The sequence below is a fragment of the Gouania willdenowi genome, chromosome 4, assembly GCF_900634775.1.
Source record: "Gouania willdenowi chromosome 4, fGouWil2.1, whole genome shotgun sequence".
In the NCBI taxonomy this organism is placed as follows: Eukaryota; Metazoa; Chordata; class Actinopteri; order Blenniiformes; family Gobiesocidae; genus Gouania; species Gouania willdenowi.
This window is the reverse complement of record NC_041047.1, coordinates 30,187,587-30,214,557: the sequence shown is the minus strand read 5'-3', so window position 1 is coordinate 30,214,557 and position 26,971 is coordinate 30,187,587. Positions and strand designations below refer to the sequence as shown.

The 26,971-nt window shown below is 39.3% G+C and overlaps 1 protein-coding gene across 4 annotated transcripts in view; it reads right to left on the bottom strand.

Moving 5' to 3' along the window:
* The window catches only part of palld (palladin, cytoskeletal associated protein), a 104,533-nt gene that overhangs the window by 16,326 nt on the left and 61,236 nt on the right, over positions 1-26,971 (bottom strand). For 3 of the 4 annotated variants that reach the window (XM_028444713.1, XM_028444712.1, XM_028444714.1), the window contains one exon: positions 2,028-2,720. In XM_028444713.1, the coding sequence (XP_028300514.1) occupies positions 2,028-2,720 (693 nt within the window). Of the gene's footprint in view, positions 1-2,027; positions 2,721-10,510; positions 10,657-26,971 lie in introns of those variants that run through there. The other variant, XM_028444715.1, reaches the window with a different exon arrangement.

Genomic DNA, 26,971 nt, shown 5'->3' with positions numbered 1-26,971 from the left:
ATGCTAGGTTAGTGCTAATGCTAATGTTAATGATAGCTAATGCTAATGCTCGTTAATACTAATGATAATTTATATTAATGTTAATGCTAATACTAGCTAATTCAAGTGCTAATGCTAATGCTAGTTAATGCTAATGATATTTATATTAACGTCAATGCTAATACTACCTAATTCAAGTGCTAATGCTAACACCAATGCGAGATAATGCTAACGTTAACACCAATGCTAATACTACCTAATTCAAGTGCTAATGCTAACACCAATGCGAGATAATGCTAACGTTAACACCAATGCTAGCTAATGCCAATGCCAATGATATCTAATGCTAATTTTAATGCTAGCTAATGCCAACGCTAATGATATCTAATGCTAATGTTAATGCTAGCTAATACTAATACTAATTTATATGAATGTTAATGCTAATGCTAGTTAATGTTAATATGTGCTAATGCTAAAGATAGCTAATGCAGTGCAACATGGGCCAGCCCTTGCATCCTTACTTGCATTTTCATCAGGAAATGAAAATATTCTAGTTATTAATATTATTATAGTGTTTCTGTTTATTTCTTTTGTTTTTCACTCCATCCACCAAGTGAAATTCCTTGTATTGTTTTTAAACTGTACTGTTAATAAAATTGTTCTGATTGTGATGGGAGAAAACAGAAAGTGGAACGTTATCACAGACTCATAACTGTCTTTACTCTTCTTCACTCCCTCTCCTGCATCCACCCTTATCTGGACATGTCCAGCTTGGCCAGTCAGTCCTCTTATCTCTCGTGACTGCTGCAGGAATGCCAGTCGGAGGGGGAGGGGGGGGGGATGGGGGGGGAGGAAGATGATGAAAACATATTGAAAAAGAGCTGAGAGAGGAATGTCTTTCTCTTCCATTGAAGCTGCTGTCATTACTTATTCACTAACTAAATCATTGGAGGCTAAACTCAAAACTTGAGCTTTACCTTATTGTTTCAGTTATTATGTAGCATTCATAATCATCATCTTTTGATGGGTTTTCATGGGAATTCCAACTTTTATTAATCTCATCTTCTTTCCTTGGTTATCTTGGATAAACTGCAGCAATAAAATATCTGATCTTTAAATCTTGGTGTGTCATCATGGGCATAGTTTTGTCCATTTGTGCTCTTGTTCATATCTATCCATTTTTCTAAATCTGTCATTAAAGACAAACACGTCCAAAATAAAAAGAAGATGATAACTTGTGACAAGACACTGAACCCTACGTTGCTCCCAGTGGTTGACTAGTGCCTTACATGGCAGCTCAGTCCCATTGGTGTGAGAATAGGTGAATGAGCTGCTTTGAGACTATTTAAATGGGATAAAGCGTTATTTACATCAAGTCCATTCATAAATATTATTAAGCTTTTTAAATGTCAGCTCATTGAATAATACTTCTATGTAAAGTTTGTATCTGTTTAAGTTGCACCATGACTTAATTTCAGCATTTAGATTGTATTTTACAAAGCAAAAGCAGATTTTATTTTCTGCCAAATGAAACACATTTTTTGTAGATTTTCTCAATTTATGAGCTTGAAAGAAAGCTACAAATATTATATTTTACATATATAACCTGTAGAAAATGTGTTCATTCAGCAAGTTCTGGTCATATTGAAAGAGTCGGACCAGAGGAAGACATACTCAAACTCAAGGCTCGGGGGCCAAATCCGGCCATTTAGAGCATCTAATTCGGTCCGAAGGAAAACGTGAATCATTGTGTAAATGAAACTCAACAATATTTGGAGGGGCTCAGTTTTCCCAGCGCTTATATCACATGATGGCATGTTTTTATGTTAAACAGTTGGGAGAAAAACTAAGTTCTTGCTAAATCTATTAATTTTCCTCAAATTATTGCATAGTATTTTCCTTAATTAAATAGAAATTGGTCAAAAATCTAGGAAATTTAAAGTGAAGATCCTGTTGGGACTGATATACATATTTTGTATTTTATGTATACATACAAGTGTAAACTACAATAATGTTGAAATTGCTCGGTGTGACTGAGGGACACTTACACGGTGCCGTTGCCTCTGGGGAGACCGAGGGCGTTGACCGTCGGACTGAAAGGTGAAGAGGGTGACGCGGGCAACACGGAGGACAGGTAGCTGGAGGCTGGAGACGGTGGAACGGAGGAGAAAGGTGAGGACATGTCTGAATTAGCTGGAGACATGGAGAAGAGTGGGGGTGGAGGTGGAGGAGGGGGGAAGTCCTGGCCTGGTGAAGAAGGCAGGTTTGCTGGACTGAGGAATGGTGGAGGTGGAGGTGGGAAGGATGGAGAGCTGGGAGACTCCACGCTGGCAGTCTTAGTGAAAGGAGGGACGACCACTCTGCTGAAGGGCTTCTGAGAGGGAGGGGGGGACAGCGGGGAGGACATGCCGGACCCAGAGGAGGGGGAGGACTGGGTGATGTAGCCCACTCCCCCGGGGCTCTGAGCAGCTATGAACTGCTTGGGCCGTGCGTAGTTAAAGGTGCTGGCCTGCATGGCGACGCTGCTCTCCAGCTCCTGGAAAGAAGGAGGAGGTGGGAGAGGTGGAGACGGAGGAGCAGGTGGAGGTGCTTCTTGAGGTGGGGGAGTCAGTGGTGGTGGTGGTGGTGGAGGTGGTGGTGGTGGAGGCTGTAGTGAAGGCAGGAGGTCCTGGTTCAGGTGGAGCTGCTCCTGCTGCTCCAACAGAATCTGATCTTGGAGTTGCTTCAGCTGGGAGGCGTTTCTGCGGAGGACAACATGAAGAGATGGAGGTCAGTGAAGGAGAAGCTGTCTCCACATCTGTAGTCAGAGCACAGCTGGCAGAGGATGTGAAGCAGCACAGCCTTTGCCTGAGGGGGGGCACTGATAGTCTATCAGCTTCTGGACTCTAACAAAGACCTGAAAAAGTCACACTGCTGACAGTTAACGTTCAGTAAAGCAGGTGATAAGTGCTCAACACTGTAAAACATACACAAGGTGTCAACTAGGCCTTTTTTTGTAAGAGTGTATCGAACTCAAGGCCCAGGGGCAAAATTCAGCCCTTTAGACCATCAAATGTGGCCTGCAGGAGAAAGTTAAAAAGACAGAAAAAACATAAATTATTGTCCAAATGACCAAATAATTCAGTTGTAGATAAATCTGCCCAGATATCTCAGATCTCAGAAACTCCACAATATTTGGGCAATCGCAATTTTCCCATTTTTTTCTCACGACTGCAAATTATTTCACATAATTTCTGCCTGGATATTGTTGACGTCTTACATACTTTAGATGTCATGCCAAGTACAAACTTGGGGACATTAATGTTGAAATTGCTTGTTTTCTCGCCTAAAATCTAACTGCTTTGTATTTGGCCCCTGAACCAAAATGAGTTTGACAGCCCTGGCCTATACTCTTTGAAACTGTATATTGTGCTGACACAGCACAAACAGTTTGACTGAGATAGAGATTCTGCATTCAAAATATAAAATGAAACGCGTAACATTTAAACATCTAAACATTCTCAACAGTATAGTGTGTAACAATCGTGTCATTGTGCATGTGGAACCTTGATTTTTGAGCGTTCATCAATTGTCTTATTTGAATTTTTTAATGATCAGTAGCTCCCAAACTTTGATCTTTTCACCCCCTGATGGTTAGCATGACGTGCCTTATGTGTTGTGTGTCTTTAACACGCTGTTTCTGCACCAGAAACAACTATTACTAATTCACTTATCAATGTTTTTCAGACGTTTAGACACTTTTATGTATATCTTTTGTTAGTAGTGTTCTGCTAAACTCAATCTCCTTAATTTTCATACGTTCCCGTTCATATGTCCTGACCTAAACATTAGTCACAAACAGGTTTTACATTCTTTTTTCATGCAGTTTTTTTTAGAGAAAAACCTTTTAATTTAAAAAAAATGTAAAATCTAAATGTTAAAACTAAATCTAAATGTTAAATATTACATCTATATCTAAATATTAAATATATCTAAATCTAAATGTTAAATCTAAACAGTGAATTTGAATATGAAAATTTAGATTTAGATTTAACATTTAGATTTAGATTTAACATTTCAATTTAACAATGACATTATATTTTTACGAGAAAAAAACATCACAAATTTCACAAATACTGCTGTAAATCTGGTCAAAAGTAACGTAACAAAAGTCACATACAATTTGTAAACGTGATTTGCTAAATGTTGCGAAAAGTTGCCGTTTATTTTAGCATGCGTAACTTTACAATCGGCGCCCCATTATTTGTCACAGACGACGCCTGATGATGAACGCGAAGGTGTGCTTGTTCACTTTTGGCTTGATTCTCTGTGTTGTTGCGTCATGGAAGAGGAGAACGAACTCACGCGTTTCCTCAAGTCGGTGTTTTACTCCTGTACTTTAATATTTGCACCGGGAGAGTTTTTAAAGAGCACTCAGTTCAAAAGTTAGACATGAACTCTCTGTGGGGTTGAGAATGTAGAGTTTGTGAAGTGTTCTTTGCAGGCAGGCAGTCTGTAGAGTGAAGACCACATCCCAGCATCCCAGCGGTGCATGATGTCGGGAGTCCACTGAGTTCATGTGACCTAAACTCTTCCAGATGTGGAATAATCAGCAAAGCGCTCGGACTATTATTCATGTGTGACAATGCAGAGAAACCCTCTCCTCCTTTTAGCTTCCCTGTGTTCATTTGCAAACAGCACCAGTGAAATGTGACAGTTGGAAGTGTCGTGTAACAAAGTACTGGAGCCAGAGGCAGCGTGACTGATGGCTCGGTCGTGGCTGCTTATTTTAGTCCTTTCCTCCTTTTCCGAGGAGACGGCAGCGACTGCTAATGAATCCTCATGAATTCCACAGCGCGCATTGCAATCATTCCAAGTTTTCCCCACCTGCACCTCTCATTACTGCACCAACCACAATCAGTTCAACGTGTTCCCACTTTGTATACATATTCCTTTACATTGCTTAACGGGCCTCCTGCTCGGGGCTTCAGCAGAAACGCTGCTTTTACAGGAATAGTTTGGCAGCTCGCAGAGCTTTGCAGCGGTTTGATTCCTTTTTTGGCTGTGTAGGAGCAGCCTGACCGTCAGAGGAAACACCATTCATTTCCTCCTCTCCAACAACACACAGCCTCAGTGCCTCAACAACATTTTCAGGGTTTACCTTTGCATTTAACGCCCTCTTTGTTTCTGATTCAGAGCCTCTCACCTCTGTTTCAGGTCAGAGTGGGACATTAAATGCACTTTCAGGCCCTTTAAAGCTGCAGCATTTCACATACAAAAAGCATTGGTCACACTTTACTTGACATTTTATATATAAAGGCTGGCGTCACACTGTCATTATTATGACATGACACGTGTCATTAGCATGAATAAGGTGTCATGAAGGCTGTCATTAAGTGTTGTTTGTTACCCTAACCCTACCTAACCTCTAACCCTAACCCTTCGTTACCCTAACCCAGTGACTACCCCAGACTACCCCACTTTCTAAACCCAAGTACCCCCTTTGTCTACTACAATATTTTGCTTAGAAAGCTATTTAAAAACAACTATAGATCATAATGATGGAATGAACTAGTGATAACACACATTTTAGAAGAAACGGATTTTGTAAATAGAAACAGTATTTAGTGCAGTGGTTCCCAACTTTGATATCAAGAATTTCTGGTGACCCCAAAGACATTTTTTTTCTAGAATTACTTTTTGATCACGTTTGAGCTCAGATATTTTAAATTTTTTACTACATTTTAGTTGAAATAGATTTATATTTCACAAAGTGAAAGTATAGAAATACAGTTTAAGAATGTGTTGTTTCATTTATTTTTTTAAAAAGAAAAATAATAATAATGAAAACATTTCTAAAATGTCTTTCAATTTTTCAGAAATTTCTGGTGACCTTATTTAAACTCCAGGTGACTCCACATGGGGTCCCAACCCCAAGGTTGACAAACACTGATTTAGTTCTTCCTGAATATATTTATCTGTATAGTTTTTATCATTTTCAGTCATCTCAGACCTGAGGTGGGACCAAGACTGACATTTGTATTTGTTAATTTCTCTCTCAAGTACCTCCTGTAGTGCCATCGCGTACCATTAGGGGTACACGTACCCCCATTCCAGAAACACTGTCCTAACCCCTTACCGTTTGTTACTCTAACCGTAACCCTACCTAACCCTACTAGATCCCTCCACCTAACCCAAAAAATGCCAACATAGCTCCAAAGGTGTCATAATTTAGCGAACGACATATAATGACAGCCTTCATGACGCCTTATTCATGCTAATGACATGATAATGACAGCGTAATGTCAGCCTTATGTATAAAACTTCAAGTAAAATGTTATCAAATTATTTAATTATATTAATGTGACATGTGGCCTTCATAGAAACACCATTAACTACAGTGGTCAGATTTGATTGGACAGTTAAAAAGGTCAGAGAGCTACTTTTACGGCCCAGTTAACAACGTTGGTGCCCCTGTAGTAACACATCTCTCATCTTTGAGGTTGCACATGTGCACGATCAACCTCTCCATCTGTGTTAAATCCAGCACAGATCCAACGTAGTAGATCATTCAGGGATCGGCCGCAGTGACCTGCTCAGATTCTTCATCCCAGCGGAGAAGAAAGGCTGAATTTAGAGGGAAGAGCTTCTCTGTCGTCATGCCAACAGCTCTGTATTTTGCCGCTCCGCTCCGAGCCAACTGGCCCACATAACTACACGAAACGCTCCAACTCTCTCCCTCTCATTTCTGCTCTTTTCTTCCTTCAACCTTCAACATTATAAATAGGTTAGTCACAAAAGCTTCTCATTTTAGTCTAAATTACTTTCCTGTTTTGTTTTTTTTTGACTGAAGGGAATCAGAGAAGGAGACCAGAAGGAATCTGGTTTAAGGCTCAGACAGTAAGAGATGAACCAGACACTGTGGGTCTTTATCAACACAAACACAAACACCACAACTACTTTAAAGAGTCATGTTTTCACCACTGTGGGCTTCCTGAACAGAGATCCAGAGGTGCGTTAGCAACAGGTCTACGGTTAGATTATCTGCTGTCTGCCTCACGAGCTGCAGCTGGCTGTACAACCCCAAGCTGCTCCATTTGACTCCACTGATGACAGGAAGTATGCAACCAGAAGGGAAGGAGGAGGAGGAAGTTGTTGAATGCTCCCGAGCGTTAATGAGGGCTTTCCTTTCCTAAACAACAACAACATGACGAGAACTGAGGCCGAGCCTGTTCCCTGGTGAAGCCTGGAGGTGATCATAAACAGGTTGGAGAGGGAGAGAAAATAAGGCCTCCTCTCTGTTATTCAGCAACACGTACAAGGAACGGGATTTGGAGGTCGTGCTGCCTTCAGGCAACAAACGCAGCGTGTGTTTGCCTCACACTTCTGCATCAATCACACCTATACGCATGAACACATGCCTTTTGTTATAGACCGACCATAAAAACAAAAAGTTAACAAAATAAATTTGACCTGTCACCTTCAATTGTGTAGCAACACTAAGAGCGCGTTGTTCATGGTATTTGCTTAGAATTTAGATATTTTAGTTTGAGTCAAAAGAAACGATACATTTGATCTCACCTTATTCCTAAAGGCGTGCTAAGAAAATGCCGTTCATGCTACCCTTCTTTCTATTATCAAATACAGCCTGTTTGATAATATAATAGCAGTAAACAGGTTGAATGTACAGTATATCCTATATCTAGTGCTTTTATTGTGAAATGCTAGAAGCCAGAATCAGTAAATAAACAAAAATTGCGCTCTTTAACCTAACAAAGTTGATTTCTTTATTTGTCATTTATTAATTTAATACAAAATAAGTTGAAGGTGAAGTGTCTTTCCCAAAGACAGAATGATAGATATCACTAAATACCTAGAATTCTCAGTGGTCTCCCATCCAACTACTAACCAGGCACAGATTCTGAGATCTAATGAGATCGGGCAATGACAGGCTGGTGTGGCACCATATTGGTATTTCTCCAGGTGTTCTTGTTTTTTGCCACGGGCTAAAAGCAGTTAGCGTAACTGGAGTCAAATACAGACATTCGCATACATTTTCAAGCAACTTATTCTATGTGTTTGGGATGGATAGTGTGTGTACACTAGGGTGGTTCACAATATAATGTAAAAATTTTTTTGCCAGATCACATTTTGCCTTTTTCCTATTGGTATTTTGAACATTTGTACCACAAATTGAGCCTGTATTGTCTGTAAAGGCTGGCGCACTTTTTCACTGTTTTTCTACCAAAGAATGCGTAACGTTCACAGATATCTCAAACTTAAACGATAAAGTTACCTCACGTTTCTGAAATTGTGATTAATAATAAAGCATTAGAACAGTTCAAGCACTATTCCTGAATATATGAAAAACAACATCAACATTGTGAAAAAGTGTGCCTCCCCTAAATGTGCAGCGATCAACTCCATTTTTGGTACAGATGCTAACAATGCTAATGTCAACAAGGCAAAAAGTGATCTGGCAAAATTTGGTGAAAATGTATTTTGTGAACCACCCTATAGTGTACACTGACAGGATTGTATGTTATGGTTTCATTTACAAAACTTCTCTATCATGACCAAACTAAATACTTGCCCTTTATAATAATAATTATGTTTTACATTGTGTAGACAGCCATGACAAAACTGTGAAGAGATTCACTTATCCTGCCGACAAAAGGCAGGATTAATGGGATGAATGCGTGCCTGCTCACACCTGGCTCCAGGTTCCATCCGTCATATTCAACATGGAGTATTGCATCATCACTGCAGTCGTTACCATGAAGTCATCTGAAGGCCTGAGGCTGGATGAGAGCGACGCAGTGACACAGTTCAGATCTGCTGATCAGACAGTGACTAAAACTGGTCTGGACCTTCTATTATGTTTAACTGTCAGACTACAGTGTGTCATGATGGAGAAGTCTGAACATCTACTGAAAGGAGGGAGATTACATCTTGACATCAGCTAAAAAGAGGGTCATAAAATTGTTGACCAGAAAGTAGAAATGAACTTGAACAGAAAACATGAATCTAGACTGCTGCTTGGGGGAACAGAACCCATACTCCAGACATAGACAACTGGCAGCCCCTCAGTTTAACTCTGTGCGGCCCTCAAAACAAAATTGTAATCGATGAAGTTGGAAGTCAAACGAACATAATGCACAAAACTCCAGAAATACAGAAAACTACAGCAAATTGTCAACAAAGGTACACAAAATGATGACAAAGACACACTAAACAACCACTTCAACACAAAATAACTACAAAAACAACAACATATGCAAAAGGACTTCGAAAATGCCAATGAAATTGCACAAAATGACAGAAAAATACACAAAATAACAACAATAATAAAAAATCTAACAAAAACACACACGATGACTCGAAAAACACCCAAAAATGCATTAACATTGACAAGAAAATAGACAAAATGTATTCAAAAATACACAAAATGTCTAAAGAAATAGAAAAATAAAACAAGAAACCCCCACAAAAAGAAAACAAAGACAAAACCCTTTATTTTTTCCTGTGTTAATGCTCAGATTTGTGGCCCCCACCCTGATAGAAGTTGCCCATCTCTGCCATACACAGTCCATCCTTCACTTCTTCAACGGTTTGTTCTGATTACATTCTCAACCCCGCTCTGTGGCCGGTACCTCTTCATCTTCCTCCTCCTCCTCTTCAGCTCTAATTGCACACACACCACATAAAGCAGAACCAGACTGTTTTCCTTTCCCCCGCTCTCTCTAAAAGCATTGGACTTTTTTTTTCTCCTCATCCCAGCCAAACCAGCAGCTCACGGCTGCTCTGATCAACCACTTTCTCCCTGCCCTACTTTCTTTGTCCCGACTTCTTTTCTACTCCTACAAATACTTTTCCTCGTCTTTCTTCAGTTCGGATCATATTTCAAGTCCAAATGTAAGGAGGCCTACACTTAGCCCTGCTTTTCTTTATGTACCTCCATTCATCCATCCATCCTCTGCTCTCCCACAGAGATTCCTTTCCCCTATTTTCTAATACAAGAATTCCAAAGAAGCCAAAGACATTCTTCCCTGGATTGGAAAGGGAAACACATTGCCATCGAATGGGATTAGCAGCAGGAGGCAAGGAGGAGAGAGTCAGAAAAGTGAAGAAACAAACCCCATTGTGATAACTAATCCATCCGACCACCAAAACACTCAGCAAACACACAAACAGTCAGACACGACACTACGGAGACACTCTTTTCCTTCTCTAATGCCTGACTTATGAAGAAATGGATTACACATCAACTCTCTGAATCATCAACTCTAAAAAGTGCTGAAAAACACTGACAATAAAAGTTCATTCTATTTCCATCTTCCCTTTTCTTCAAATCTGAGGGTTTTTTTGTGTGCATTTGTGTGTGTTATCAATAATGTTTTAATAGAAAAAACCTTAAAAACAGAATTATCCTCTGTCAAGTTCCTTTTGATTCATTTTTATCCATGTTCCTTCCCTTCCCATGAGCTTTTCATTAAAAAAAAAAAAAAAAAGCTTGACAGTTCACACAAATGATGAGGAGAAGCAGTTTTACCTTGCGTGCTGTGCTGGTCTGTGTGTGTATTTCCCAGCTGCAGAGTGTGCGACCGACTCACTGCTGCCCTGTCAGGTACGAGGAGCATTTATAACGCCCAGCAGCCAGACAGGGACAGACCTGATCACTCTGTCTCTCTCTCCCTCTGTGTGAGTCAGCCTGTCTCACAGACTCCTCCTCTCCACAATAAAAGCCTACCAACCCAGAGCTCCTTTTCAGAATAAAAGAACCCACATACCAAAGTGCACTGACTTTGCAGCTGAAGAATACATTTGTAACAAAAGGAAACGACTGTCTCACATGTATCCGATTACGTTTAATCAATCTTTCCTTTCATTGCTGCCTAAATGATTGAAGACTCGGGAAACAGGCTTGTCTAGGAGAGAATCAAAGACACATTTATTAAGTTAATCATCAAAACAACTCTGTTGGTTTCAGATGATTTGTCTATTGTGAACTCACATTTGAAACCAGGGCACCAACTGAAAATGAAACCCACAATCTCACCCCGGCTGTAGACGTAAACATTGTTTAGCGTTCATATGAGAGCAGAGTCCAGATTGAATGTATTATCTCCTTGTCAAGCCTATAGGAAATAATGGTTTTATGTAACCTGGTCTGTTTGGAGAGGGCTCTAAATAATGGAAAGAGTGGCTGTGTCGGCATGTGTACAAACAGCCTCAACAGATGTGGTCAGTTGAAATAAGTTTGGAAAGTAATTTCTCAATTGGAGATTTTTGTTGCATGATGCAAGTATTTTTACTAGAATCTCTCATTTCTGAGTGTGAAGTTTCTATTTTTAAAGGCATGTCGGTGAGTCATGGTGGGTTGGTGGGAAGGACAAAGATTTGGAACATTGAGGTGACAGCATGTGTGCAAAAAATGTACGGTAGTGTTTTTGTTCTCTCTCACTCTGTGTGTGTGTGTGTGTGTGTGTTTAGAGAAAGTTCAGATGTGCCCTGAGAGAGGGTCTGCCTTTGTCTCATCAGCGAGTCATTACCTGTGAGTGACTCACTGAGACAGACGGGGTGGAAGTCGTCTGACCTTGACTAGTTGTCAGCAGAGTTGTAAAGAAAGAGTTCTGATGTATCCTATACTCAAATAGAAGTAATGTTACTTGATTGAAATTGTACTCAAGTACAAGTAATTCAGACATAAAATACTCAAGTACAAGTAAAACGCAGCTCAATTAAATAGTACTCAAAGTAAAAGTTAATTGTTACTTTCACAACAAGTTAATTGTTGGTAATAAATCTTGCCATGGTTACCTGGCATACAGTAAACATCTCATGTATAAACTTTAAAAAGAGGAGATTAAATCTTGCACACTCTTGAACTTCATTTACTGTATTTTCCACAAAGGCATATGTACAAAATAAAAGGTTTGTCAAAATGAATAATTATTTTCAAATAAAACAACTAATGAATTCAATTCAAAACGAAATTTTTTTTTATCAGGCTCTAAGTATAGCTACATTTATGAACTCTAAAACTAAGAAAAGCAACATTCATTCAATGCTGTTTTGGCGCGGGGCATTATGTTTAATCTGATTAGAACTGAATTTATTTTGCTGTGTTTGAGTGCGTGTGTTGTTGAGTGTGCTTTTTGGACAATGTGTGTGCATGTGTGTGTGTTTGTGTGCACGTGTGTGATTGTGTGTTGTTCAGTGTGCCAAGAGTAATTATTGAAAGTGTCTATTTGTACGGTTGCCGTATGGACAACCCCTGGTGCTATTGGTACGGTTACCAAAGTACACGTACGTAGCGTCTTAGGGTTAGAGTTAGGGTTAGGTTTAGGGTTAGAGTTAGGGCTAGGTTTCACTCAACCTAAACTGGCCAAATAGGGGCACTGCACTGTGGCTGTTATTTTATACATTTTTATCTGTGAAAACAGAAAAGTGCACAAAAACTCCCCTTTTTCTTTGCTGATGTTACGGCATGTGCTACTGATGGTGAATTGTGCCAATTGGAGACATCAAAAGGCATATTTGGGACGATGTATGTAGGTAGCACCTTATACTCTGCTTTCACATTGTTTTCAAGCCAATATACATAACTCAATTTTAACTGTTTATGATCAAATAAGCAAGGAGAGGATGGAAATATTTGAACTCATGTTCATAGTACAATAACACAGTTCTACTAATTCCTACAGTGTTTCTAGAGAAACGTCAGAATGTTGTCTTTCAAAAGAGACCATCTCCATGCATGTGCACCAAGGGGTTCAAACACAGTTATTATTCCAATTTAGGAATGTCTTGGATAGACATTTTTCCAAAATCTCGGGGGACATTCAGGGGTTTTTAAGGAACCAATTTTTTAAATATTTTACTTAGTAACAGTTGGGTGTAGACATGTAAGAAAATGCTTTATTTCTTTCAAACACACTGAATCATAACATAACCTAACCGCGAGAGCGGATATAGGCTCGTCTGTGAATGGTCGCATTTACAGACCTTGGAGTTGCTGTTAGTTTACCAATAAACGGGAAGAGATTCGTCACCTTTCTAATAAGTATTGACTAGACCAACTGGGATTGAAGTCCAAGGCCAAGACAGGCTGACTTGATAATAATGTATCATGTTTTTCTGCAGTCAGTGCCTTCTCCTCGTCCTTCTCTGTCTTCTCTGTATCAGGTGTCGTGAAGCTGATGATGGAAGTTCCTGATCTGTGGTTCATGGCTCAACTAGTCTGAAACACTCTGATGTTCTATCTCTCTATCCTGTTCTGTTGGTCCTTCTGTCCACTAACCCCAACCAGTCGACGCAGATGGCTGCCACCCCTGAACCTGGTTCTGCTGGAGCTTTATTCCTGTTAAAAGGGAGTTGTTTCTTCCCACAGTTGCTAAATGCTTGTTCATGTGGATCATGTTGGGTTTTTTTCTTTCTTATTATGAATTTTATTTTTTAATAAGTGCATTGAGATGACTTTGTTGTAAATTGCGCTATACAAATAAAGTTGAATTGAATTGAACTTAAGTCAAACTACTGATTTGGAAATATACTCAAAAAAGTACAAGTACCCATAAAAGCAACTCAATTACATTAACGTGAGTACTTGTAATCCATTACGTTCACCGTTGGTTGTCAGTGACATCAGACTAAAAGTGTATGAGAGTAAAAGTTGACAGGAGGAAGCTGTGTGGTGGTTGGACTGGGATATCCGATAGGAGCAGTGTTTACCACTCAGGATCTAATCGTAGGTTGATTGACCTCATCTGGAAACAATGTTTTTCAGTGAAAGTTTTCGTGTGTGTGCTACTGTCTATTTATACACTGTTGTTAGAAAACGCTCCCTCCTTTTAATGAGGCAGACCACTGAAGCCGCTTAGTTTCCATGCTGTTCTCCCCGACTCTCTGTGTCTCTTTTCATTCTCTGTGTATCTTTCCTCACGGCTCCTTCTCCCTCTCTGTGATGAAGGTCAGCTCCCTCAGCTCACTTCCTTATTTGGAAAGTTTCTCCATTCCATGCAGGTCAGTCCCAGATTGGCCGGCCTATCCAGTGGTTTCTTGGTTTGGCATTTTAGCCAATCCAATGTCTTCCGTGTCCTTTTAAGGCCTGCCCTTCTCTGACTCTGGAGGATCTGCTTTTTTGCTCTCAACTCCTTTGTTTTGTATTTAATGTCTCTCTGACAACAACAAACTTGTGCTTAAAACACTCCCAGATCAACACAAAAGTGCCAGAGAACAGTCTTTACTTTGATTCGTAGTAAGTGCCCCCCCCCCCAACAAACTGCTGTGAGTGTTACAGGCTTCACATGTGGCTTTTTAACATGCACGTCTTCCGTCAAACCGCAAATAACACCTCGACAAAAGAGTGCTTGTTGATAGTTCATTAGGCAGTCAAATGGCTCGCACCACGTAAACACAAACTGTTGAGAGGAAGCGCTGAGTCACCGAACAGAAATGTGACATTATCCTGGCAGCTGCCGTTCCTTGCTCAGCAGTACAGCCCTGACAGGAAGTGTACAGTAAACCCTGCTTTACATTCACCAAAGGCTAATGATGACATCACAGCCACACACACAACAACAGCAGCCAATCACCTGCTGTGCTTTTCGACTGTGAGCACACACACACACAGACAGAAAGAGAGACACGCTTATCATTGCTGCTGGAGAGGATTTTCTTTTTTTACTTTGTTGTTTAAAGTTTGTGTAACGTTCCCACGACAACAACCTCAGGGAGGTTAAGGAGGTTAGGGAGGTTTACAGCTACGACTGCACTCGTTTAATCCACACAGGATGGGAATCATGTCAGAGAGGAGACATTCAGGGGTTCAACATGACAGCAAAGCAAACTCTTTTATTAAGGATTTGCCTTACTTCCACTGTGGCATTGCAGATAGAGCCTCAATAAGTCACCATTAAGGTGTTAAACACTCTAACGTGTGTCTAAGTGCCTGTGTGTAGCGACTGAGCAATACTCACCTCCAGAAGAATAGTATCATGAGGACATGACTTCATTACGTTCACTGGATCCTGATGTTCCTGAGGGGGAATGCCTGTTTGTGCGAGTTATGTTCTTTTCTACAAGCATTATTCAGTAGCTTTTTTCTCTCTTTGGGATGGGAATTGATAAGAATTTAGCGATTCCGATTCCATTATCAATACTGCTTATCGATTCAATTCTTTACCGATTCTCTTATCGATTCTCATTGGGTGAGGAAATTAAATAATACAAATGGATTTGTTTGCTTTAACTCTTTGTTATATTATCTTTATATCTTTAATTTCCTGCAGGGATATCAGTTCTCTTTTAATCCATCAGGTATAAATAGTTTTCACTGGATAATAATATATACAAAAGCGCTATATAAAATTGATGAATTATTATTGTTACAACATATGACACATTATGGCTACAAACATTTGACAATTTTTACAGTGCTCCTTTTGAACTTGAACAACTTGATCCAAAACTAATTCAGACATAAAACAAATAATTATTCTGTAAAAAAGAACATATTAACCAAAACTACAGCTGCACTTATGTATTTAAACGGTAAAGCTTTAGTTTAGCCTTAGTTTACATTTCTATAAATGGACGTTTAGAGATGCCGTCACCGTTGTTACATGTGACGTCATCAGCCGTGTGTGTGTGTGTGTGTGTGTGTGTATGGGGGGTGGATCGCTTCTAAATTCATGCGCACGTCTATCGAACGCGTAAACGAACGCGTACCATGCGCCTGCACGCCTAACCATTTTTTCTTTTTCTTTTTTTTTTCTAAGTATTTACATGTCACGCTACATAGTGAAGGTCACCTGATCGCTATAGCCACACCTGCCACTACACCTAACTACGTAAATGAGGTAAGTTTAGTGAAAGTTAGGCAGGATGCTATACGTGCATTAGACTGGTGCGCATGAATTTAGAAGCGATCCACCCCCCATGGTGTGTGTGTGTGTGTGTGTGTGTGTGTCTGTGTGTGTGTGCGTGTGTGTGAAAGAGCACACAAGAGCAAACTAAAGACAACAGTCAGTACCAGTCCGTCTCCCGTGTCTGATTACTTGTTATGAGGACATAAACTGGTGACGAGGTGTGTATTCTTGCTCAAGTTTGTTGTTTTCGGAAGAAAAGTCCGTGCAAGAAGCAACTTTAGCGCGAGTGTACTAAACCCGGAAGTGACTAGCGTAGCAACAGAGACGCTACAAATACAGCATGGAGGACAGCACAGCTACAGGTGGAGGAAGTAGATTCTCCACAATGGATAACTATATGGTGGAAGGAGCTTCACTTGATGCTAGCATAAACACAAAATACAGGACCTGGATGAGTTTATCGTTACGTATTTGCGACGTAAGAGGAACCGATAAGCGGAATTGAAATACAAGCAAGCAAACGATTCCTAGAAATTTGATTACTGGGAACCGGTTTTCAGAAAGAACTGGTTTTTGATTCCCATCCCTACTCTTTGGTAGAGTAAAATACTAAAAGTATTCTGGGCTTGTGTCCCACACTTGCCCACACCCTAAAAGCATCATGCTCAGTTTATACAGGTACAGCTGAAAATAACATGAGCCAAAAACCAACTATTGAGCATCTTAGCTGAATAGACATAAAATATTCACAGTATTTTATACAATATTTATACAGTATTGTGCTCTCAGCTGTCACTTTGAATAGATCATAATATATAAAATTGGGACATGATATCGTTCGACAAGATATCTCGATATTATAATATCACAAGGGTACGAGTGGTAATCTTCTATGCACCAGATTGTTATGTTTGTTTCTATTTTTCTATAGTCCTATGGAGTTGAAAAGGCCATATTCAGACCAAGTATGTAAGTATATCCAGAGTTAAAAACTAAATTTTCCCTTTTTTAAGAATATTAGAATATTGATATTGCGAGCCCGTTATCATCTATTGTATCGTGAACTCAGTGTAGTGTCCCACCTGTAAATGGTGGAGAAATCAGTCAGTGATACATTATCTAAAAGTGAATGATGTTGGATTTTACATCATTATCACATTTTTATTATAATTTTAATGATAATGAAAATCGCCCAACACGTCATATCTTCTGCTCTTATGTTCTAATCTTGGTCTACAGACGTCTGTCCTAAATACATCCTGGGTGGGTGCAATCTTAAATCCCAAACACCATAAAACCTTTAAAGGAGCGTAAGGCAGAATTTGTCCACAAAAATCCTATTAATTTTAAGTCTTTTAATGCTAATGCTAATGTGTGATGGAGCGTTCAAAATCAAAAACAATATCTCCCTATTGCCTTGAACAGGCTGTGTGATGCATTATGTACTGATATTCTGGGCCCTAATTTTGCGCATAGTTCTGCAGACGTGATGTTAAATGACGTTGATGTGCGTTCTCAACAGCTTGGAGAGGCGTCCCACTCTACTGGATATAAAGAAGTAGAAGAAGAAGACGGCTTGAAGACTTGAAAGCAGACAACCATGGTGGACCAAACTACTATTTCAAGGTTGTCCTCTTCTGCTCGATGGTCCTGCCTGCATCCCTGATGCTGCACTCACTGCTATTGCTGCTGCAGCAGGAATGAAAAGAACGCTGCGCGCAAGGACACTATGTGATCAAAATCGAGTTCCGTCTAGTATCCATCCTCTACTTGCAGTAAACAGCCGTATGAATGGCGAGTAAATAAATAACCGTGTCACAGTATCAGCTCGGTGCTGTGAAGAGATGACTGTAGTTACCCTAATGGCCATTGTGTCACTATGGAGTCTTATTTCTTGATCCTGCCCTATGCTCCTTTAAAATACATACAGTAGGTTTTGACTTTTTAACTCATTGACTGCCAAAAACGTCTAAAGACGTTAATTGTGTTTTTCGGCTGGGGTTGCTGGGAGACAGTGTGACGAAGCTCTCCTGTGAATATCGAGCTTGTACCATGATGTAGTGACCAACTGGGGAGACTCGGCATGTCCAGCAGGAGGAGGAAGTTGCGTGTGGGGAGAATGACGGGGGGAGAGACTTGGAGGAAGGCCAAAATACAGTAAGAAATCCATTCAACTCTGACCTAGATAGCAAAATAATAATAATTTTGCCATCAAAAGCCTGGTCTCGGTGTTGTTTTTGTAGTTGTATGGTAGGAAACTAATGTGGCTTCAACGTCACTAATAGGTTTTTTCAGAAAAAGACGTTTTTCTCAGCTTTTTGTCACAAACTGGCGATTTGTGTGAAACTTGCCTCTATTCAACTGCTGTATACGGAAGAACGAAACAAGCTAGAAACAAAATATTTTTTTCTGATGACACTAGATAGTCTAATCTTTCAAATTTCAGATTGTCATAGTACAAAATATTCTGTGGGTCTTAAAAAATCAGTGAAATTCATCTAAAACTCCTGACAATATGGGGTTGGCTGCTCTAAAAAAGGGCTGGCAGTGAATGAGTAAATCTTTTTTTATTTTGTTATTAAAAGCTGATATCCGGAGTTTCTGAGATATCTATGTTTATGTATAATTCATTTCATATACATTAATGTATATAAGTCAATCCTTCGTCCTATAGACCCCTATACACAACTCACAACAGCAAACAGGTAATTATGGTTTTGGCTCTTACCTGAGCCATAGACCTATATCAATGTGACCCAATGCAACCTTGTTATGTTCCGCGATGCGCGTGCAGAAAAGTAGAGGCGTGGCTTCTGGTAGATTGGCAGAGGCAGTGGAGCAGTTTAGAGCGCGACATCGAGACGTTTCTCAGAAACTCCGGATATCAGCTTTAATGTATACTCTTAAATTTCTCTGTTCAGGTTTATTATTAATTAAAATACAATGATTTATAACTTTGACAGTTCATTTATTGTTGACACATTGTTTTGGTAGTTTGTCAGAAGTCAACCCTGAAGCTACTACCTGATGCATTGGTGAACAAAGCTTTTTGGAAACAGTTGAGAGTAAAGTACTGATATATGAAATAAGGACATGAAATCACTGAGCTCAGCTTGTGGGAAAACTGTGGGATGAGTTTGGGAATAACAGAGTGTTCATTAACAATGATTGATGACCTTGAGGCATTTGAAATGATACTGTTTTCACTGATGAAGACTGAAGACATGACCTTTAAAGAACCTTGGATCAAATAGACTTTTGGCTCAGATTTCCTTAAGTGCTTTAACACAGTTTGTCTTTCTAACTCAAAACTCTCAAACTCAAATTGAATTGTTTGGGCTGTCAAATCTTAAATTCCCCTTTAAAGCTAAAACACAACTTCCTGTCCTTATAGTTGCTGGCTGACCATCTACCTAAAATGCCAACTCTAGCATTAAAAAAAACCCAACTGTTGTTTTTCACATTTATTACACTAACTGGATCGCCAAGCCAGTTCTTAAATAAACCCACAGTGGGGAAAAAACTTGGATCATTCTTGACACAGAAACGTTTGATAAATGTTGTGAGAAATGCTTGAAATGACGTTCTGCTTGAATCAAGTCTGTTTCCTATCAGACAAGAGAAAAATGTGCCTCGGAGAATGAGCGAGGGATAAAAATCACTATGTGGATTCAAATCTGTGGAGGAGGACAAGTTCAACTGTCAGTGTTGATTCGCTCTCCTTTCATAGAGAGATTAGGCTGAGAAATGAAGGATAATTGTTGCTTCTGCTACTCACTGTGACACCCCAACCATCTGTTGGTTTGACCTAATACTGCAGCAGTCAAATAAGGAGGTCACACCCTGAACAACACATTGTGTTTGCCCCAGTGACAGGACAAATCCCCAACGCACTAAATCCTAAAACCTTTGTTTAAAAAATGAACATAATCCCAGTATTATGTACAAATATAAAATAACGACATTTTATTACAGTTGGGGCTGTTGTTCCTGTAAGAAGGGTAAGGGTTAATTCAAAAGAAAGGTTCGTGTTATGGTTAATTTGATAAATATATAAAAGAATGAAGTCTGGGATTTTGTACATTACGATTTTATTGGTTGCGATTTAGTCATTGTGTTTGTTCAGTGTCAAGACACAGCCATGACACTGAACAAACATCTGCCAATCCATCCATGCATGCAGAATCATTATGTTTACTCGTAAAGATATGAATAAATGAAGCCACATTGTGAATGGCAAAGATTGTCCAAAATGTCCTTGTAAACTAAACTGATCCCCTCCTTGTTTTAGCCCTTGAATTCATCAGACTGATGGCTTGTTTTCGAGAACAGCTAACACAATTACGTTCTTGCAATAATGCCAAAATAACTTTGTTTTCTATTAGAAAAAGAAAAAAAGCTTTATCCATTTTGTGCTTACTAGCACTTGAAAGATTTATGAGAATGATACAAAAACATTGGCCCACTTTGGTTTTTCCAAGTTCAAACTATCCCCAATTTTACGGCTATTTCTAAACAAGACATTCAAAATATTCTAAATAAACAATCCAAAATATGTTATGTACTGCAAAGCCTAAAATTATATACACATACTAATAAATAGTGACTTATGTTGTGGCTACGTTCCTTGTTTATTTTTTGGCAATTTTTGGACAAATTGACCACTTGTGATTTCTTGTGATTTATTGAAATGGATTAATTTATGATGCTGAGGCCATTTAATCACACAGGAAGGAGTTTTAGGAGCGCTCGCTGACACAATTAAAACAACAGATTAAATTATGGAGGGGTTCTCATGATATGTAGAGGGGGTACACACAGGTGAAAGTAATGGATTACAAGTACTCACATTAGTGTAATGAGTTGTTTTATAGGTACTTGTACTTTTTTGAGAATACTGTATTTCTAAATCAGTAATTTTACTTGTACTTAAGTATGTTTTAAAAGAAGTAAAGTAATTAGTTACATTTCTACATCCAACCATTACTGAGTAACTCATTATTTTTTTGTTTTAAAATGATCAACGGACATTGTGAAACTACCAAAAGTGAAATAACCAGACAACAATCACATCATTGCCACTAGTCAGATTAATCGTAACATACGACAATGAGTGCCGGTTATATTCTCAGTTTTAGAGTTAATAAATTAAGCTATATTTAGAGCCTGATAATTATTTTAAATTTTGAAATGAATTAATTTGTGTTATTTTATTTGAGAAAAGAATTGTAGATTTTGACAAACCTTTTATTTTATACAGATACCTTTGAGAAAAATAAATAGAGTTCCAATTGTGCAAGATTTGGTCTCTTCCTTTTTAAGTTTATACATGAGATGTTTACTGTATGCAAGGGAACCGTAGCAACATTTATTACCAAAAATAAACATGGGGTGAAAGTAACTAGTAACTTTTACTTTGAGTACTATTTAATTGAGCTACTTTTTACTTTTACTTGAGTATTTTATGTATGACTTACTTGTACTTGTATTTGAGTATAATTTCAATCAGTACTCTACACATGATATGACTGAAATGCAAAGGAGGTAAACGGGACGAAAAAGGTTGGGAACCACTGCTTTGGATCACGGAAATGGCGGCAAATATATTTACATGTTGTTTTTTTTTGCAAGCATCGTGTAGGACAGCAATTCTCAACTGGTGGGTCGGGACCCAAAAGTGGGTCGTGGACCTGTAATAGGTGGGTCACGGGCAGCGCTGGTCAAAAATGAATAAATGCTTAATGTCTCTCATGTTGGACTTGTCTTTTATTTTGAAAGAAACTTTTCGTTTGATAAGCATGCTGTGAAATGCATGTTGCACAGGAAAAATATAGATTTATATTTTTAAAAATATATGTGTATGTGCTATTTTTGAGAAGCAAAATTTGGTTAGTGGAATTCTAAAAAAAAAAAAGAAAAGTGGGTCGTGATTTAATGACTGTAGCAATGTGGGTCCCAGTGTGAGACCAGTTAAGAACCCCTGGTGTAGGAGACGCTCCACATCATAAAAAAATAATTCATCAACCTAATCTTTTAATATCTTTTAATGGTATTTTTCTTTCTGACCATGCGTAATTCCTAATAATAGGTGTAACATTTTTGCACAGCAACTTATTGGCTTTGTAAACAGTGTCATTTTTACTGCCTTTCATTTAAAAAAAAAAAAACAACAGCCTGATTCACATCCAGCCTCTCCCCTGAGAGTTTCCTTTGATTCTTGTGCTGATGTCTGGCATCAATGCCAGGCATCACACCCAAAAGCCCTCCAGCCCTGCTAACCTCGTCTCAATGCAGTGAAATAACAGCAGCTCTGTTTCCAGCTCAGCTCTCCTGGCTGCCAATTTACACAATGACTTCCTCCATCTCATCAGCTCAGTGTTATTCAAGCTCAAATCTGTTGTTCCTGGGACTTGGAAGAATTTACATGCACACATATCCAATCTCTGTAAACACTATGGAGCGAAAGGTATAATTATCTGATGCAAATGTTTCTTTTCATGAACAATATTCAGTGCTGCTGTGCAAATAAATCCGTATAGGCCAAAAGGGGTTTTTATAGGTAAAGTGATGAAACCAGGATTTAAAAACGTTTTCAAAGCCCAGAAAGATAAATATAAAGTAAAACACTTCCCTGGACTGTAAAACCTTACACATTACCATACAACTGCTTTCATGTAAATACAATTAAACCAAGTTACTAAGAAAGACACCAGGTTCTGAGTTTCTACTCCTGTCTGTTGAGTTTAACAGAGTGGTTTCTTAGAAGGTTTTGTAGCTTATCACGTAAAATGCCAGTAAAATGTAAAAGCGACTAATTAAATGAACAAAGTGGGAATTCTTTTCAGAGATTCCTGTGATGAATTAAGCAACAAGTGGCAGATAAGAAACTACGGCAGCCTGCGAAAATGTGCATCACAACAGGATCCTCTAAACAGTTTTTAACTCACGAGGTCGTCTTAGGTAACAGCGCAGAGTGTGGCACTGCTACGACCTTTGGTTAATAGTGTTGCTATTTGTTACTATGTAATTACTAAATTTAAATAGGAGGGTGCAGAAAAGGCAGCCTAATTGCCTCACAGTCCGGAGTTGATTATCTCTTCACGCTGTTTTAGTGGAAAAACTCAGAGGGAAGCAGCTTTACAGTCATCCTGCTTTTCGGAGAAACTCCACATGGAAGCCTCACATGTAAACAACCAAACAACACAGGGTTTGCAAAAGGTAAACATACTTTGTTTTTCAGAAACTCAGAATTGTATAGGCTTAAAACCAAAATAACCTTTATTGATACTGAGGCATTGATAGAACAGAAAGCGGGTCATGTTTATACTATGAGTATGTTCGGGCTCAAATAAGGGGAACTCTGAGTTTCTGGTTCTAGAAAGCGAGTTAAGTTATACTCTGAGTATGTCACCATGGTAACATTCTCCATGAATTGAACCTGCTTGCTGGCAGGTGTTGTATAAGAAACCCCGATCAAATAATTAGAGATGCTCTACACCACGAGCGGTGTTTTTGTCGAAGAATGGATATTCTTACTTTTCCTAAGGAATATCTTTGGGAATGTTACCGCTTTTCAAGGAACACTTTAATTTATCTTGACACTCTTCTCAGACCACACATTTGTAACATCACACACTGTGGACGTGCGCTCACATCATTACAAATGTTGCGCTGCTTTAGGTTTTTTTGCAAACGGTAGTTTTCTCTACAACATATGGGATGCAGAGCATTTAGGGAAAGGCTTGCATTGCATTAAAACACCTACTGTCGTCTTTTGTAAAGTTCCCTGGATACAAACCTGTGGCAATTAAAGGGGGAAGACACATTTATAACCTTCAATATGACCATTCTGGATAATATTTTTAGATTTAATTTTTAGCTGCTGCCAAGTTTTCTCTTGGTCGATTGACCTTTTCGTCTTAGAATAGATATTCTCCACACACTTCTAGCTTCTAGCTCTATCTGAGTGAAATAAGTCGCTCTCTTCCGGCTTGTTGCCATGGTAACTCATGGTAGCTCATGGTATCTTTGCTCAATTGATGATGGCTTTTTATCACGCTCGTGCGCAAGAGTGACTCAAGATTTACATACTCAGAGTTGATTGACCCACTTCAGCTGTGATGGAATCTGAGACTCAGAGTTTCCCATCACGGAATATGTTAACTCAGAGTTTATGGATAGACTCAGACTGTGTTGAACCTCCTTTCTGAAATATCCCTCCCAAGTCATTTCATGTTGTTATTATAATTATCCAAAAACTAACCACCAGATAACAGGAAACCATTACCAAATCATTAAATCAACAATTTATTGAATTAATAGCTGCAATTTTCAAAAACTGTCCACTCTAAGACGCACCAAAAAGCGACAAAAAAGAAAGGGGAAAGTGTTCCTAACGCCATGCAGTTTTGTATTGGAATGAATTTGGCTCATGAATGCTTTTTGTGACTCATTTATGGAAAGCCACTTTTCCCCCAGCAAACATGAGACACTGACCAAGTAAAGACAGCTGCAAACTTCTTCATCACTAACAGTGGCAGGCCTGGAAGGAAGTACTTCATGTTGTGTAAAGATGGAAGGTTCTTCCATTTCTTGTTAAAGGTGAAGAATCTAAATGCTGTCCTATGAAATATACGACAGTATAGATTGCAGAAAAGACAAAGGGACAATCTGAAAATTAGGGTGAAATTAACACAAAAAATGCTGCAAGATCCTAGAGAGACTGACAATCTATTCACATCTTTTTCTACGAACATCCTGCACACAGAAGTATGGCTGTCAGCAACTGTTGCTCTGTTTCCTCCTCTCTATTATTAGTCATCATCCAGAAAACACTGATGCTTTACATAGAACACAACTAGAACACAAAACCTGACTCCAATGATCCAGGTTCGTCTTTAACTCATACATTTTATTGCAAACCAAACACATGTTGTGGTATGGTCTGTTAGTATTTATTCACTTTCTGTAAACCCTGTAAATATTCAGATGTGGCTTTGGATCACACAATCTACTGCACATGGTAGTAGCTGATTAAATGTTGATGGGAAAGCTGTGGCTGTGTTGTCGAGTCAGCTAATTGGAGGGGTGGTGGATTAGTCCCTGGATACCCTTGGTGACAAAATAAAAGTTTCTTTGGGTCAGACATTCAACCATAAGTGAATGACACTGTCATACAACTCCATCTTATGGGGGATTGTAAAACTGTCACGTTCATAATTGTTTGTTTCATGGGCGCCAACATGATTTCCTATTTTTTTTTCATGCTGCTTGGAACAAAAATAAGCTTCAGATTAGAACACAACTCACACTGAGAATCAAACCCTTGCTGCCTCAGGGAAAGACTGAGGCCTTGACCACTATACTAAGTTGAGTAAAAGAAAAATGGTGGTACAGCTAATAATAAGGGGTTGGTTGGGGCAGAAGGAAATGGTAAAGGTTTAGGGTTCATGGTTAAGGAAAATAACTTCCAAATTAAATACATCAATTTTAAATTCCTTCCAAGTAGCAGGAAGAAGAAGAAATCGTGTTGGCACGCAAGAAACGCTCGATTAATTAACGTGACAGTTTCACAATCTCCACAGTTCCACAATTCATTTACGTTTCATTATCTCCCGTGAGCTTGTGCTGTGTCATACCGTAGCCACGATGGATGGAAAGTGTTTCAATTCCTTGTTTGCAAACTTTGCAAATGATTCTTGCTATTGATTCGCAACGTGCGTGGCGTAGTTACATCTCTCCACGCCATGCGTAGATACATTTGAGGATGAGAACAGGGCAACTTGCAACACTAACAAAGTGGATATTTATTCAAAGGGAGGAAGTACTACCATTATGCAGAAACATATGCACACCCAGCAGCAGCACACATTTTTGATTCGCTCCCGAGTGAATCTCAAGCCAGCAGCAGCGGCAAAGTTAGCACGTCCTCTGCTGTTAATGCTGCAATTTCATGTTAGCGCAATTTGCCTAGTTGTAAAACCTGCTATTACCAAGTGTCAACGTTAAATGAAAGCTTTCTCATTTCATTTAGATGACCATGACTAAGGACAGAGTCTCAGAGGCTGGCAGTACTGCCTCTAGCTTCTCCTTTCACTAAGGCAGGGAAGAGTAAAATGACACAGGCCAGGAGAGATATACAGTAAACAAGCAGTGAGTCACTGACTAAGTTTGTGTACCAGTCGACCTGTTTGTTACCCTTTTTTTCCAAATGAGAATCGATAAAGAACCGAATTGAAAATGGAATCGTAAAAATCTTATCAATTCCCATCCCCACTAAGGTCAATCCGAATCATTCATCAATTTCCAGCACCTTTATCAATAACCATCTATTGCTTGATGACGATGATTGGTTACGATATGTATGCATGGTAATACATGCACTGACATCATGCTAGCTTATGGCTAGCATGATAGCAGACTAATAGCAGAATTGCCTGGTTCATATTTTGGCCAAAAATTGTCTCTCCAAACACAAAATCCTAAAATATGATTGTGGTGATCTGCTATGGCTATTAATGTGTAGCCTATGTAGCAAGCTACAATTAACTGTTTTATTATAGCATCAGTTTGGCTTCAAAGTATACCACAATGGGTTAGTTCAACCCCATAATTCATCCCTGTTGGGTTAGAATAACCAATGCAGACATGTCAACTACTGAAGCATTCCAAACAAAGCCATCCATTGTCCAGCTCCTATCTAATGACAGTCACACTGAACCTGATCTACAGAGCTGTCAAATAGGTGTTCAGGAAAAAATAGGCTCAATGGCTCTGACCAGGGCTGGGCATGCAGCTTGAGGTCAGACAGAAACAATAGGACCCATCTAGCAAAAGCTGCTCAGATCTGTTTACAACTACAGACAGACAGACAGCAGCTGATAGACTCGCCCTGGCACACACACGGTGCAACGCTGAAACCAACACAAAGGCAGGGGACGAGAAAGCTTTTGTTCCAATAAAGGCCTGGGATTCCCCCTTTTAACCCTTTTTACTGAGTTGAAGCTTTTATTTCCACCATGTCTCAAACGATCCCACCCTGGGAGGCACACACACACACGTACACGCGCACGCATGAAAGCATGCTATGGGGGTGAATCCATTCTAAATTCATGCGCACCAGTCCAAGAACGTGTACCTGC